The 16,829-nt window shown below is 41.3% G+C and overlaps 1 protein-coding gene and 1 pseudogene across 2 annotated transcripts; one reads left to right on the top strand and one right to left on the bottom strand.

Moving 5' to 3' along the window:
* The first annotated feature begins 1,148 nt into the window (after positions 1-1,148).
* LOC144701907 (ethylene-responsive transcription factor 7 pseudogene) lies at positions 1,149-1,861 on the top strand (annotated as a pseudogene).
* Positions 1,862-3,096: 1,235 nt separating this feature from the next.
* On the bottom strand, positions 3,097-5,955 carry LOC144701906 (putative WRKY transcription factor 39). 2 transcript variants are annotated; one of them, XM_078573718.1, is made up of 4 exons: positions 5,723-5,955; positions 5,026-5,641; positions 3,530-3,655; positions 3,097-3,405 (listed from the first exon to the last, which is right to left on the bottom strand). In XM_078573718.1, the coding sequence occupies exons 2-4, from the start codon at positions 5,634-5,636 to the stop codon at positions 3,261-3,263; spliced, it is 882 nt and encodes a 293-aa protein (XP_078429844.1). In that variant the 5' UTR covers positions 5,637-5,641; positions 5,723-5,955; the 3' UTR covers positions 3,097-3,260. The 2 variants fall into 2 exon arrangements, with proteins under 2 accessions (XP_078429844.1, XP_078429845.1); XM_078573719.1 differs by having other exon boundaries at positions 5,026-5,955.
* Between the last annotated feature and the right edge of the window lie 10,874 nt (positions 5,956-16,829).

Genomic DNA, 16,829 nt, shown 5'->3' with positions numbered 1-16,829 from the left:
GGATCTACAGAGGGAAACAAGAGAGAGAATCTAGAGAGAAACTAGAGAGAGTCTAGAGAGAGACTAGAGAGAAACTAGAGTGAGAAAGCAGAGAGAAATTGGAGAGAGACCAGAGAGAAATTAGAGAGAAACCAGAGAGAGAAACTAGAGAGAGACCAGACAGAAACTAGAGAGAGAAAGCATAGAGAAAAATCTGAGAGAAACTTGATAGAAACTAGAGAGAAACTAAGAGAGAAACTAGAGAGAAACCAGAGAGAAACTAGATAGAAAATAAAGAGAGAAACTAGATAGAAATTAGAAGGAGAAACCAGAGAGAAACAAGAGAGAGACGCAAGAGAGAAAGTAGAGACAAACTAGAGAGAGAAACCAGAGATAAACCGGAGAGAAACCAGAGAGAGAAACTAGAAAGAGAAACCCGAGAGAAACTAGGGAGAAATCAGAGAGAAACTAGAGAGAGCAACCAGAGAGAGAAACCAGAGAGAGCAACCAGAGAGAGAAACCAGAGAGAGAAATCAGAGAGAAACCAGAGAGAGCAACCAGAGAGAGCAACCAGAGAGAGCAACCAGAGAGAGAAACCAGAGAGAGCAACCAGAGAGAGAAACCAGAGAGAGAAATCAGAGAGAAACCAGAGAGAGCAACCAGAGAGAGCAACCAGAGAGAGAAACCAGAGAGAGCAACCAGAGAGAGAAACCAGAGAGAGAAACCAGAGAGAAACCAGAGAGAGCAACCAGAGAGAGAAACCAGAGAGAGCAACCAGAGAGAGAAACCAGAGAGAGAAACCAGAGAGAGTCAAGTTTCGAAAAAAACAAGGAGACGACGCCTTGACCCGGGGGGGGGGGGGCGCGCGCATTAAACAAGTGCGGCGCCACCAACAGACGGCGGCGCGGCACTAAATACCCCGGCGGCGCCGCCTCCCACCGCCCTCCCCCCCCCTCTCTCTCCCTAACGGCGCCACCCCCCCCGTGATCTCCTTCACGCCGTCTTCTCCCCCCCTCCTCCTTTCCTCCGTCTGATTTGACGGCATGTCCCGCCTGACAAACAGCCGGAACTCCCGAGCGGCGCCTGGGCCCCACCTGCCGCCGCCTGCCCAGCCATTGATTCCCCCCCCCCCCCTCCCCGCGATATAAATACCGCCCCCCCCACCCTCCTCCCTCCGTCTCTCTCTCTCTCCATGGCGGCGGAGGACGCTAAGCAGACGGCGGCGGCGGCGCACTTCCGAGGAGTGAGAAAGCGGCCGTGGGGGCGGTTCGCGGCGGAGATCCGCGACCCGTGGAAGAAGACCCGCAAGTGGCTCGGCACCTTCGACACGGCCGAGGAGGCGGCTCGAGCCTACGACGACGCCGCGCGCACCCTCCGCGGACCCAAGGCTAAGACCAACTTCGCCCGCCCCCCCCCCCTCTCTCTCTCCCCCCCTTCGTCCCTCCCCCCGTCGTCCGTCCCCCCCTCGTCCGGCCCGCCCCCCCTCTGGCCCGTCATCCTCAAAGACCCCTTTCTCGACTTCCGCCATCATCCACCGTTCAACCTCCATCTCCGCCTCCCCCAGCCCATCTCCGCCGTCCATCCCCCTCCCCGCGGCTTCGACCTCAACCTCCCCGCCCCTTCTTCTTGATCTCTTCTCTCTCTCTCTCTGGCGTTGTACAGACCCGTTTTCTCTCTCTTGGGTGTTGACTGATGGGTAATCGACGGTTTGGGGGACCGGTCAACGCGAATCTCTGACCGTTTACTGAGTCTCTCATAAATAGTGATGTGATAGCCGCCTGCTTTCGCGTCTCCGTTGACTGGGGAGCCTCGCTCCGCGTGGACGGCTGCGATGGCGACACGTGTTTTGGAGTATTTTTTTTTAATTACTCTTGTTTTGTCGTGGGATGTGGGAACCAGAATGCGATGGTTGGATGGTGAGTGGCGGTGAGTAGATGAGACGAGGGAAGAAGAGTGGAACAGTGCAAGGCGAGGAACTTTGTTAGTGAGAGAATTTGTCTAGAGAGAGAAACTTTGTCACCTGATGTCTTCACAAAGCTCGTTCTAGAGAGAGGAAACATTCACACGAATAACATCTACTGTAGAGAGAGAAAACCCATAGTCTTGAATAAAGCCCATTCTAGAGAGAGGCACCCGTCACCCGAACAGAAGCTATTTTAGATAGAGAAACCCAGAACCCATTTTAGAGAGGAGCCCGCTCTGTAGAGAGAGGCCCACTAGCTCGAACAAGATCCTTTCTAGAGAGAGAAATTCACTCACCCGAACAAGACCCAATTTAGAGAGAGAAACCCAGTCGCCCTAATGAAGCCCACTACAGAGATAAACCCAATCACCCGAACACAGATCATTCTAGAGAGAGAAACACACTCCCCCCAACAGGTAGTTCAGGGATTCACATCTGCTGGTTATCATCCCATGGGTCGAAAAAACCGTCTGTCCGAAAGTCTCAGATGAAGGATTCACATCTGCTGGTTGAGATGTGGACAATTTGCATCAAGCTCCCTGTATCTATTTGCACGTGCAAACTGACGCAGCTCAGAATTAATTGTACATATGTCCATTTGCATTCTCTCTCCATATTTCCCTTAAAAAACTTAGATAGTCTATTTTGGTATATTAAATAATATAAAATGGGTTTTTTTTTGTCAGGGTCGAAATTCGGGACGAAAATTTGTTCCAGGAGGACTTGGTGGGATTAAAAAATGTTCCGTATGATTGGACAGGATGTTTTTTTATCGTTGGACAAAAAACCGTTCAGTCTTCCGTCCTTGAACTTACTCAGGACGAAATTCATCCCATCCCGGACATTGTCCACGTCCGGATTGATTCGGAACTGTATCCGGACATAGCCCATTCTAGAGAGAGAAACCCACTCACCCGGACATAGCCCATTCTAGAGAGAGAAGCCCACTAACCCAAACAAAGCCAATTCTAGTGAGAGAAACCCACTTGCCCAAATGTGCCTTACTATAGAGAGAATCCCACTCACCCGGACATAGCCCATTCTAGAGAGAGAAACCCACTAACCCGAACAAAGCCAATACTAGTGAGAGAAACCCACTTCCCAGAATGTGCCTTACTCTAGAGAGAGAAACCCACTCACCCGAACATAGCCCATTCTAGAAAGAGAAACCCACTAAACCCGGAAAAGCCCATTCTAGAGAGAGGGAAGAAACTTGTTGAATATGGGCAGAAAGGACAAAACCCAGCAAGTAAGACAAGCTAATTCACCTGCCAATCGATTTCCATCTATCTATCTCTCTCTTTGACGTGGAGCATGCTCAGCAAGCAGCGGAGCTGGGGGGCGTCCTGCCATGGCTGTGGTCGCCTTCGTAGGTGACGATGAGCATAGAAGGGTCCTCCAAGCACCTCTCCACGTGCTTCCTAGCCGGGCACCCTCTCATGCTACTGCACTTATAATACCCCCTGCATCCCCATCCATGTCAATGATTATAAATATTTTTTTTTTTGAGAGATTCATCCATGTCAATTGTATTAATCAGATGATGAAAAAAAAAAAGAGATTTTCAGCTGTGGAGCATTCATTAACCTGGGATGGGGAGAACCCTTGATGGGTTTCTGCCCATACTTTCTCCAAGAGTACTCGTCTGGTGGTATGTCCGCCAGCTTATTGCTGACTGCCGGCACTTTGATCGACCGCTTCACCCTCAATTTCCTGCTCAGTTCATCGGATTAAGTAATATTAGATAGATGCATGCATATGTACGTCAGATTAATCATATGGATAGATAGATACATCCATAAGTTAATACAAATAGAGAGAGAGAGAGAAAGAGAGAGTAGAAGAAGAAGCAGATCGATACATGCATAGATACGTCAGATTAATCAGATGGATAGATAGTTGGAGAGAGAGAGAGAGTAGTAGAAGAAGAAGAAGATAGATAGATAGATACAAACATGGACGCGTCAGATCAAACAGATGGATAGATAGAGAGAGAGAGAGAATAGAAGAAGAAGAAGATAGAAGATAGATAGAAGAAGTAGAAGAAGATAGATTGATACAAACATGGACTCGTCAGATCAAACAGATGGATAGATAGAGAGAGAGAATAGACACGAACATAGACACGACAGATTAATCAGATGGAGAAATAGATAGACGGATAGAGAGAGATTGACAGAGTATAAAAGAAGAAGAAGATATATACGTCAGATTAATCAGATGGAGAGATAGACTGAAAAAAAAAGAGATTAATCAGACAGACAGAGAAAGAGAGAAGAAGAAGAAGATTCATACATACATACTTAGGCACGTAAGATTAATCAGGTCGATTGATAGATGGATAGAGAATAAAAAAACAAGGAGAAGTGAAGATAGACGCATACCAAGATACGTCAGTTTAATCAGATAGATAGACAAAAACAGAGAGACGGTTAGACAGAGAAAGATAAACAGATAGATAGGTAGGTAGATAGAGGGAGACATGGGAAGAGAGAGAAGAAGGACCACCTCTTCGGACAGTGACATCTAGATGGGTCACTTTATAAGATGGATAGATAGTTGGAGAGAAAGAGAAAGTAGATAGATAGATAGATAGATACATACATACATACATAGATGCGTCAGATTAATCAGATGATAGATAGTAGTAGAAGAAGAAGAAGAAGATAGATACATACATACATAAGTGCGTCAGATTAATCAGATGATAGATATTAGTAGAAGAAGAAGAAGATAGATACATACATACATAGATGCGTCAGATTAATCAGATGATAGATATTAGTAGTAGAAGAAGAAGAAGATAGATAGATAGATACATACATACATACATAGATGCGTCAGATTAATCAGATGATAGATATTAGTAGTAGAAGAAGAAGAAGATAGATACATACATAGAGACGTCAGATTAATCAGATGGATAGACTGAGATAGATAAACGGGTAGATGGAAAGACAGAGATAGATAAGCAGATAGATGGATAGACAGATAGATAATTACATTGATGGAGAGGCAGATATAAGGAGAGATAGATAGATAGATAGATAGAGAGAGAGAGAGTGAGAGAGACAGAGAAGGACCTCCTCTTCGGACAGTGACATCTGGATGGGTATTTCCCTCTACCATCATCGGCAGAGGCCGAGCACTTCCTCTTTGAAGGAGACTGTAAGATCAGGCGATCGGACGGCTGAGGAAGACCCATCAGGCGAAACGCGTTCCCCTCCAAACTCGGCACGCTTCCGTCCACGCTGAGAGAAGACACGAACGACCTGGCAGACGACGCCGTCGGCGAGAAGCTCGCGCTGTAAACCTCCGGCTTAACGTTGATTTTACTCCTCTGAAGGTGCTGCAATGGCGGCCTGTAAGCCCCCCTTTCCAGACCTTCAGCCTCCATTAATGGCCGCCCCCCGAGCTTCAAGCAATCCCTGGAGATTACCTGAAGAGGCGCTCTATAACACTCCGAACCACGATCGAGTGGCTGCCCCCGATTGAACTGAATCTGAACCGGCTTCTGCTTCCTGAATCTCGCATGCCCGATCAGCCCCCCCACAAGTATCGCAACCCTCTTGAACTCCGCGACCGCCTTGCTCGTCTCGGAGGAGAGATTCTCATGGATTCCGTTCGATAACAAGCTAAGAATCCTCTTGCTGGTCTCCACCGCGGCCCTGTTGGCCGCTTCCGCTTCTTCCATGGCGCCTGCGACGGATCAAAGAAGAAAAAAAACACAAATCGGAGGATAATACACGAGGATGATTCCTGCACGGAGAGATTACCCACCTGCTGAAGCGATTGACGAGATCGATTGAATGCCGGTTGAAATTTCCCCAAAAGATTACGCAATCGGCTGATCTCGCGCTTCGAGGGGAAGAAGATTGCATCTAGAAGAAGGATTTCGAAGAGAATCGCGTAGAAAACGAAACCCTAGATGCTCACGCGTTGCGCGTTGGCCGGTCGCCGCCGTCGCCGCCGGAGAAGAGAGTGGAAGAGCAGTGACAGTCGCTACTGTCCGTTGTTTCCTTTTAAGCCCCTATTTATAGAAGCATTAATTTATTAACAGTTTTTTAACTTCCAATCAGAATCCCGAGAAATCGGGAAATAGCATTTATTTATTATTCTTTTGAGAAAAAGAAAAAGCGCGATCGTGACCGCACGGGCCTCCGTGGAGCGATCTCCGCCGTGTTTTGAGGTTTCGACGGCTGGGATTGAGGGTACCGCTCGGTATGTTGTTCCGGCGGTGCAGCGTTGTTAGCCGAGTACCTCGTACTTCCCGCGCAGCGGCTAGCCGTTGCCGCGACGGGGATAATCTGACAGCTGATTGGTCGACGTACTTGCTCTGCCTCGAGTGGGGTCCACGTGTACGTTGACCTGGCGTCGGTGGGCCCCACAAAGATATTTGTTTTTTAATCTTCCTCGGAAATGATACCATTTGCTTGGAAAAAAAGTGAAAAAAGAATGTGATTATGTGACAACGGATGAAAATCCAAATTAACACGCGTGGCTATAATATGATATTCTTAAAATTAAAATTAATTTATAAATGATTTTCATCAGGATATCCCACTAGCCTCCTTGGAAATTTTTTGATTCAAGGTTTGGCTCTACTCCAAATGATTGAATTAAATAATAATCAGAGTAATTATGTAGAAGGCCTGTTAATTCCTTATTTTAAATAATTTCACTCTGATCAAATAATATTTATAAGTTTCTAATATCACTCAGGGATGTATAGGAATGAGTGAGGTTGTCTTCAGGGGACTAGAGTTTTAGAGAGTGGAATTAACTAAGAATTAGAAGGGAGTGAGAAGATATATTAACATACTAAAGCCAATAAGGGAAATTGTTATGGGAAGATATAAGTAAAATATATGTATATATGGATAGGTAGAAGGTAGGGAGATGAGAGAAAAAGGGCTATCATAAGAGAAATAGCAAAAAACAAAGAAAATAAAATGACACAGACTATATTTAATTATAAAAGGAATAATGACAGAAAAGTAAGATACTCGCAAAATGTTCATAAAAACTTGATAGTCACAACATGTTTACAAAAACAAGATAGTCGCAAAATTCAAACTAGTAAATTTTAACAGGATTTATAATACGGTTCACGTTGGATGATTGCAAAATACGAGGAGAAGAGCGAGGATGGGAGTTATATATAGTTTTAAGAAGAAATCACACAGACTATATTTAATTATAAAAGGAATAATGACAGAAAAGTAAGATACTCACAAAATGTTCATAAAAACTTGATAGTCACAACATGTTTACAAAAACAAGATAGTCTCAAAATTCAAACTAGTAAATACCTGAATCGAGTTTATTCAGATCTTTAATATTCCCAAGTCTGAATCATAGCTGGGTGAAGGTCGCAGTCATCGGTGTCATCCCTCTTCTCATCTGCATCCTCCTTCAGTTTTTTTCAGTAATTGTCCCTCTTTCTAACTCATTGAACTTCCTTCCTTCAGGTTAGGATGGTGTTCCTCAAGGTTTAAAATAAATCTTTTATGACTGAGGTAACTACACGCCAAAGGCATTTCAAAATGAATACTTTATAGGTCAAGTGAGGTGCTGAATCTGCCTTTTACCAATAAGGAGAGGATGATACAAATGAGGATCTGATGGCGAGGACACCAACATCTCATCGACGAACGCGTCACCACGGTCAACCGGTGTCAACTCGCCACGGTCAACCGGAGTCAACCCTAAAGCCGACACGCCACAACCGCCAACTTGCACGTCTCCACCCGCGCACGCCTCTACGAACTTCATGACACGACACCAAAGGCAGATCCACAACTGCCCTTTGGCGTGACACGACGCACGTCTTTATTTTCTCGTCTTTACTTTCTCGTCAATTTCTCTTTCCTCCAAGGCCTATATAAAGGCCATTGTTTTCAAGAAACTCTTAGGCAATCATAATTCAAGAATCGAGTTTTTGTTTAACTCTTCTTGGAGGATTTCCCAGCCTCCCTTATCCTCTACCTTCAAACTCTACCCTCCGCCGTCGTCACCGCCGCCGCCGCCGCTGTCGCTGCCGTCGCGTCGCCGGTCACCACCTCTTTCCTCTCTTCCATTTCTTTCTCCCTCTTCCCTCTCTTCCATTTCCCTCTCTCTCTCGTTCTCGCCCTCAAGGGTCGCCCCAGACCTCCCCGGTGGTCGCCCTACCAGGCCGCCGTCCTTGGGCGCTCAAGGCCGCCCCCGTGACCACCCCTTGGCTGCACTCTCAGGCCGACCAAGGGCCGCCCATCCAGGTCGCCCCAGGGCCGCCCTCTCAGGCCACCCAAGGGCGCCCTAGGCCGCTCTCACAGGCCGCCCAGGGGCCGCCCCAGCCAGACCGCCAGGCCCGCCCAGGACCGCCCCGCCAGGCCGATCAGGTCCGCCCAGGGCCGCCCCTGCCAGGGCCGCCCAACGCACGTCCTAAGCCGTCGCCCAAAGCGTCCCAGGCTGACGGTCGTCGTCGACGCTGTCCGACGTTTCGGGCCGCGCGCGCTCCGCGCGCTCCAGGTGCGCTCCGCCACACTCCGCGCACTCCGCGACTCGCGGGCGCTCCGGCGCCTCGCCGCGGCCAACGCCAGCGCTGCTCGCACGCTGCGGTGTTCGCCCACGCTTGACTCTGCGACCACGACATCTGCAGTAACCAGGGCCGTTCAACTCCCGGAACCCCCAGCGTCGTCCTCATCCAGTGGGCCGCTCAACGCCCGGATTCGCCCAGCTCCATCACGATCAGAATTTCCCGCAACCTCTTCACGCACTACGGTGCCGAGGTACGCCTGAACTCTTTGGTGTCGAAGTGTTCCTCGTTCAGTGTTTTCTCGAGAAGTTTCCACCACCGTCAGAATTAGATTTGATTTGAATTTTCTACTTCTTCTCCCTCTTTCTCGAGTATTTCCTCGCGACGTGAATTCGGGTATTGATTTCGGTGCTTAGGCATCGTTGCGGTGGGGGAAGACAGTACTCCCGCCCTCGAAAGGGTCGAAGCTGCACCACCAGATTTTCATCGGTTTTAAATCCGAATCCGGCCGTGAATTTCTGTGGATTGTTTTATCCCTCACACACCCATCCTACCCTTAGCCCGTACATCCTGTCGTCCCGCCCTTCCTCGCCTACCCCATAGTCGTCCTACGTCAGGATCATTTATAATTTGCCTTTTCACTTCTTAGGTTTGCCTACATGGATAATCTTAATATCAAGTTTAATTCATAAATGATTTTCATCAGGATATTTCACTAGCCTCCCTAGAATTTTTTGATTCAAGTTTTGGCTCTACTCCAAATGATTGGATTAAAATTTATATTAAGGTTAATGTTGAATTGGAACTTATGTCACATTTATTTCCAGCAGTAGGGGTATTAGTTATGAGTGTGAGGGGGTCGAAGGGTGGGAGTGTAATTGACTCATTAATGAAGGGGTTGGAAATAGTTTGGGGTTATCGGTGCCAATTTTGAAGGGGTTAGAGATGGGATTGAGGTTTTCATGAAAACTATTGTCCAAGATACCTTGAGGTCATTGATCATCATAGTGATACTACCTGCCACTCTTGTTGCAGACAATCCTATATTTTTTGATGGAGATGACACTCATAAGAAGCTATCACATATGATTTGGATGATATTTCAAGGCTGAGGGGTGCATGCCAATTTACAGGTTCAGGATCCTAACCTTTTATGGGGGAAGGTGTCACCTGATTAAGAGCTTTGGATACACCTATCCATGCATCAACTTAATGACACCAACGATATGTGAATACATGCAAAGATATGAAACAAAAGAATCATCATGAGATCTCATTGGGCTGTCCAAAACCATGGAATAGTGAAAATAATGCTTATTGCCTCACTGGAAAAGCAATATGTGATTCAATTAATAGTTTTTAAAATTTTTTGCTTGATCGATATGGACATGAGAGCCAATCGTAATGATGGAAAATATTGTTTGACTTTCACAAAATCCTAGGGTGATGGTATAACATAACAAACGTTTTTGGTGGTTCTTAGACAGTATACGGTCATGGAAGTTCTTTGCAATATGAAACCAGTAGGTATCTTAACACTTTTCTACAAGTTTTTTCCATCCAATATCTTCAACTGAAGTAGAAAGTCGATCCCTAGGTGCATTGATCCAATAAGCTTGCAAGAGTATGAAGAAGAAGGTAGTGAAGTAAGAGAGCATGATATTAACAAACAGTGTGACCACCATGGTAACATGGTAATTAGTATATTAATATCATGAATTCTCTAAGTTTATTCTATCTAAATTGATTATATATTTGTGTTATCAAGCTTAAAATGATTAAGTATATAAATATATATTTAAAATGGTGTTCTGATTTTTTTAGTTTCTTGTTTAGTTTAATGGAATTTTAAGACAGTAAATTTGCGCAGAAAATGATTTTCTAAGTCAGAATTCATATTTTAAAAATTTATAAGTGAAAATTATAATTTAGAATTATTTAAAGAGGTTTCATAAATATTTCCTAGATTTATTCATGTGTTGCCTTGTGCCACAATCTTATGTATTTTGATTACAGAAAATCATTGGCTACCTCCAATGAGGGCCACAACCAATGATTGACACCAAGACTTTGGCAAAAATGTATCATTATGGCATTGTAATTTACGATGCCAAAATGATCAATAATTTCTGAAAGATTTCTCTTTTTTTTATTGTTTAGAGTGTGATGTGTAAGAATGAAAGGAAATATATAAATTACAATAAATCTGACTTCGTTAATTGAGAAAGAGTGTACATGTAGCGTTTTTGATCAATGAGAAGGAATAATTCAGATTTTGAGGCAAGAGTGAATAACATGGAATATGGTGCCAATTTTTCAGAAAAAAGAGGATGCGTCATTTAAGGATTCAAGCCACTCGTTGGAGTGTAACTCAGCCGAAATCTTCAGATTTTTCCGATGTATGAGAATGGATAATATTTCAGATGACCCAGAAGGATTTTTAGGCTGAAATTTTGACGGGGCCTTCATCTATTTCTCCTATATCCATCCAACCCTCTGATCTATAAATAGGACCCTATATCAATGTAAAATCATAACGGAATTTCTCTTAGTTTAGTTGGCCAAGTGAAAGAAAGTGATTTCAAGATCCATCAATTAATCTTTTTGTTTATTTTACATTGAAGTTAGAAAGTGAAAAAGAAGTGGAGTGACTCTCCCTAACACAAATTTTCTCAATTTTAGCGGACTGTAAGGATATACTATTAGTCTTCTTGTGCTTACTTTGTTATCTTCTTCTCGACATCATCCACACACATCAAGATCCATCCACACCCATCCATATCCATCTCATCCATAACATACATCAATAAAATCCATACACATCATCCATCTTTATTTAATTTATCCCTCATTATCATTCACCACACCCAATTACTCCATTCATTTATATCCCGATATGAATAAGTCCTCATATTTATTTTTAACTATCATCCTTCTTGTCTCCCTGTATTTTTAAAAAGTAAATTATCTTTTCTCATCAACTAATCCCCATATAATATATGTTCCCTCTGGAGACAACATGTGCTCATCACTAACTAGTTGAATTATTTTATGAATATAGGTTTACAAATTATTACTGATTAGCTCAAATATCAATGACAAATTATTACAATAAATCTGAGTTCATCACACCACGAGGACCATTCTTGTCACTTTTAATAAGATGTCATCCCTATATCCTAGTTGTGATACCTTGGCATTTGTGGGAGACTATTCTCCTTCTCGGGACCTGGATGTAGCTTTAAGTGGCCATGAAGAGAAGAAGCTTTTCTAACCAAAATCATTGATGGGTCTCCCCCACGGAGAGGAATGAAGAGTACCAACCAAATAATTTAGAAACTTGCCTACAATGTCTAAAAGGAACGACACTGAGAAAGCATTGAGATAGAGGACACACATTGGTACATAGTCTTCCCCTTTAGTAGCTTCTTTTGCACAACATTTTCTTTCTTTACATTCAACCAATGTCCCAACTGAGTGTTTGTTCTTTATCGAGAGAGTTAGTTCTTTATTGAGTGTGCAATCATCACGTTCAAGAGGGTGTGCCTTAGGGGGGGGGGGGTTGTAGCATTTCATATGTTTTGGTTTAAAAAGTGTGGCTTGGTTTTCATTTGGTAAAGTCAAATACTTGGGCAGTTCTTATGTAATTCAAAATACACCACATGTGTTTCCCACTTCTTCCTGTTAGATATTAGGTGACCATCAAGCTAATCAGACTTCCATGTCGTGTTTATGTTCATTTAAATAAATATTTCTATATTATTATTCTCATGTGATGTTTATAATAAAGTCCTCGAATATATGCAATAGCTTGGTGACTTCTGATGAGGTTGTAATATCACTAATATTTAAACACATGTTTTAAATATTCCTGTTCAAAGGACACTAGTAAGAAATCAAAATATTGAAATATCTAAATTTACTTGGACTATCTGTCATAATGACTGTCTCAAATTTGAGTTGTTCATAAAAAATCAATGAAATTGAATCATATTGAACTATAAAAAATAGGCTGATCACATCACCTTTAGAGGAACTGATTTCACTTTCACTTATCTCCTTGGAAGTATACCTTCATTTTGTCCACATACCTGGGATCTAGACATATCCGCATGATCCTTATGGTGACGAACGTCTGAAACATAAAAAGTATGGGTTATTTCTATGTAATTTACATATTTTTATGCATTTAAAGTAATTATTAATGCTTGTTATAAATATTAAAATGATTATTTTTTATATTTAATTATGAGTTTCATGGAACTTGATTTAAATGACTCATAATATATTCTAAATGAACTTTATTTTATGATTCATAATATATTTTTATGTATTTTTAAAATATATTTATGGAGATATTACTTTTCTAAGTTGGAATATTTTATGACTTAATATTTTTATTTATAATAATTTATTTATATATTTTTAGATCTTAAAATTGCAGCCCCCACATGTGGTCATTCGACTCAATTAAATGGTGACTAGGGATTTTCTGTCCGATATCGGGTATCTGACATTTGATATCCGACATCCGGAAAAAGACGGGGCGGTGTCTGATATCGGGTGTCGGATACTGGACGATATCCGTCCGATAGGTGAAGATGGATATTAGAGACGGATATCGAATGACGTAGGACAAGACGAGTATCAGATACTAGATATTGGATTTTGATATCCGGATATCGATATCCGGTATCAACAGAAATAAAATTTTTTTATCATCATTTTAGATAATTTATGCTAACTGCACCACATGTTTTAACATTTATTCTACCTCATTTAATATATAGAGCTCAAACTTTTGATTTTTTTCTATATGGGATAACAGGTTTTGTAGTTTATCATTAACTACGAATCCTATTGTCCCTTATGGAAGAAAACAGAGATATTGAGCTTTATATATTAAACAAGGTAGGACATATTTTAAATTATTTGATATTATTTTAATAAATAATTACTATATTATTAGCCTGTAATATGAGTAATATATTTAATAAATAAAAATATTTAACATATTATTTACTCGTTCAATAAATACAGTTCAGAATTTGTTATTTATTCCTATTGGGACAGAAGGATTCAGAGTTTAATGTTAAACTTTGAATCTTGTAATCCCATATGGAAGAAAAAAAATGTTTCGGCTGTATATATGAAACAAGCTACATGGATAATTAGAAAGCTCTATGCTTACCCGCTGGCCCAGGAAAATATCTTCAACCGTTGCGCTATGACGATTTAAATTTTTTTTATAGAACCCTCTAAGTTGGATATTGAAATCTGATATCCAACTCCAATATCTGATATCGTCATCCTCCTCGAGAGACGGAGGCGGATGACGACATCAAGACGCATACCGATATCGGATATCGTGTACTGTATTCGATATCCAATATCAGATATAGTACTGAGATTGGATATCAGAAAAAATGGATACCGAAAATTGGATTTTCGGTATCCAGTACAGCATCCATTCCAATACTGTAATCCGATACTGGTTTCAGGATGGGTGATCCCTAATGGTGACTGATCAATAACTTTGGCATTGATTATCTGTGTTAATGATTGAGAAAATGTGCAATTATAGCATCAAAAATCACAAGACCATAATCCCCAATCATGAACTGACACATTTTTTATTTTTTATTCATAGGGTGATGTGGACCAATAGATAAAAGATCAAATTTCAATCATAATAAATGCGATGCGGTATTGAGAGAAGAAATTATTAGAAAATACATACATTAAATAACATAAAAGTTCAAAGATATGACAGTTAACTTGGGCACACATGTACCATCGCAATTCATTAAAAGCAAGAATGATGCTGACGTGGCACACAAAAAATGCCTTGCCATAACACAAAATTGTTGACACTCCGTGTCTTTTGGACACGATTGCTTCATCGCGTGGTTGGATAAAATGGGAGAGAGAAGTAGAAAGAATTGATGTGGCATGCAGCAACACGGCATCACCTCTCAAATAAATACCTTTTTGTCTTATTCCTCCCTAAGAGCAAGTGTCACTCTCAGTGTTGCCCTTCACAAAAGATGAGGAGCTTTATTCATTCATTAAAAAGAAGATTTTGAGATTCTCATCTACTAATACAGTGATGCCGATAATGAGGAGAGAGAAATATGAAGGCCCAAGAGTTCTCGAACTACAAATCTTGATATTTGATGATCTAGAAGGCTGATTGAGATGAAATTTTGAAGGTCAACTTTTCTTCTCCCCTATTTTCATCCATACCCTCTGATCTATAAATTGAGGCATCTATCTTTGTAGTATTCATACTTAAACTTGTTTCCTATTCTTAAATTTGTAGTATTGATCTATACATTTGTTGGCTGATTAGAAGCAAGTGTCTTTCTGAGATCCATGAAGATTGTTCTTGGTCTCTATGGTGTGTGAGAAGAGTGAAAGCTTATCTGGACTAGAAAATCACCATGATCCTGGTGGAATGTAAGGACCTATGGTAAGTATCTTCGGCTTACATTGGTTCTTCTTCACATCATCATTAGGTTACAACTATTTCACCTTAAAGTTCTACCATATTATTACATCTTTATACCCTTCAATAATGTCTTATCCATTTCATGTCACCATTTCATCGTCATCCCATTCATCATCCCCTTTACAGACTCATTATTTTCATCACGTCGCTCCCATCTATCTACTCTCTTATCTTGTCATCGTCACTCCCTTCTGACTCTCAAAAAATCTTTTAATGACCTTATTATCATTATCTATTATAGCAATTTTAATTTAATAAATAATTACCACCTTCTCAACTTAAATTTTTTGTCTGTCAATCTTGTATTTAATATATAGCTCATGTCATCACTATTTAAAGAATATTAAATCCTTAATAGAGTTTCATGTGAAGACAATATGTACTCATAACTAGAAAATTTTACTGAAGTACATGTAATATTTTTATTGATCGAAGTCAACGATACAAATGAACAATTTAAACCCTAATTTTGAGTATGTCAAATCTCTTATTCAACTTCTCGAATGCACATCCAACATCACAAGAAGAGAGAAATCTGAGAAGAGAAGATAATGGATAGGCTCTCAAAATTTTCTGACATCGTACCTACATTAGGTGCCCCTATAAATATTTTCACTGAAGTCCTAATTAATGAAAATATATTTTGCCGGAAAGCTATTCACATATATTCATTATACGACAAGTGTGATGCTCATAATGAAGTCCATGAATACATGATCAGACTTAGTGAATTATGATGAGATCATAATACAGAGATCACTAGTCTTTAAGCATGTATTCAAATATTTCTACTCAAAGGATGCTCAAGAAGGACATTGAAGTATTCAGATAGAATAACGTTGTCTAGCCTTATATGATTAGTATGACTGGTCATGTAGCCATTAGTGTGGATACACTAAGAATAGATACTTGTTGCTCTTTAGTAGAAAAAGATCATTGAATTGATTTAAATGAAACCCTGAACGATATTATACAAAAATGTCTATAAGATTGGTTTACATCACGATTGTGTAAGTAGTCTTCAGTCCTGAGACACGAAATACATTTATGATAATATTATTTACTAATTTGGAACGCCAATAAAGGTTATTGGGCCACTTGAATCATTAACTTGACTGAAACACGGGCTAAAGGGTCACACTCAAATGGTCTTTTGGATGTCGAAAGGTATACTTAAGTTTTGAGGGTTTTTATGAAAAATACCCTCTTAGTAAAAATAGGGAAGGGCCTGAACGAAATTCACCCAACCCAGAATTTTTTGGGGTCCTTCCCCTTCTTTTTCTTTGTCCACAACTCTACGCCATTCCCAATGCGATTGCGCTGACATAACGACGGCGACGGAGGTTGAACAGAGTTCGTCTAGATAAAGGAGGATATTTGACGTGTAGAGGTTTGCACGAATACCTCGATAGGCTGCACACATTAGCAGCTCGACATGACTCTCTCGAGGATCAAAGGAATCATGGATGTGATGCATGTGAAGGTTAATCATTTGATGGTTTGATCATGCCATAACGATTTGATGATGCCGTAACAACTTTAAGCATATCTCCTGATGTCCAAAAGATCATTTACGCATGACCCTCTAGGCCCAAGCAGTCTAGTAGATTAGAAACAATAATGTTTACTATCAAACCTTGTTGATTATCTATATCACATATAAATTAATTAATCAAGGAATGATTCAACCTAGTTGATTGGTTGGGTTTTCAGACCATTGGGTGCAATGTTACACCTCATGCTTTAGAAGATATAAATATGTCAACTCTACCATGGACAGTGGCGGAGCCAGGATTTTGCACCAGGGGGGGCTCACCCAAAAAATTCAAAAAGAGATAATGTATTTTCAGAATGAATAG

Source organism: Wolffia australiana, chromosome 4 (genome assembly GCF_029677425.1).
Source record: "Wolffia australiana isolate 7733 chromosome 4, ASM2967742v1".
NCBI lineage: Eukaryota > Viridiplantae > Streptophyta > Magnoliopsida > Alismatales > Araceae > Wolffia > Wolffia australiana.
Note: the sequence above shows the minus strand (reverse complement) of the source record. Positions and strands in the feature narration are given on the sequence as shown.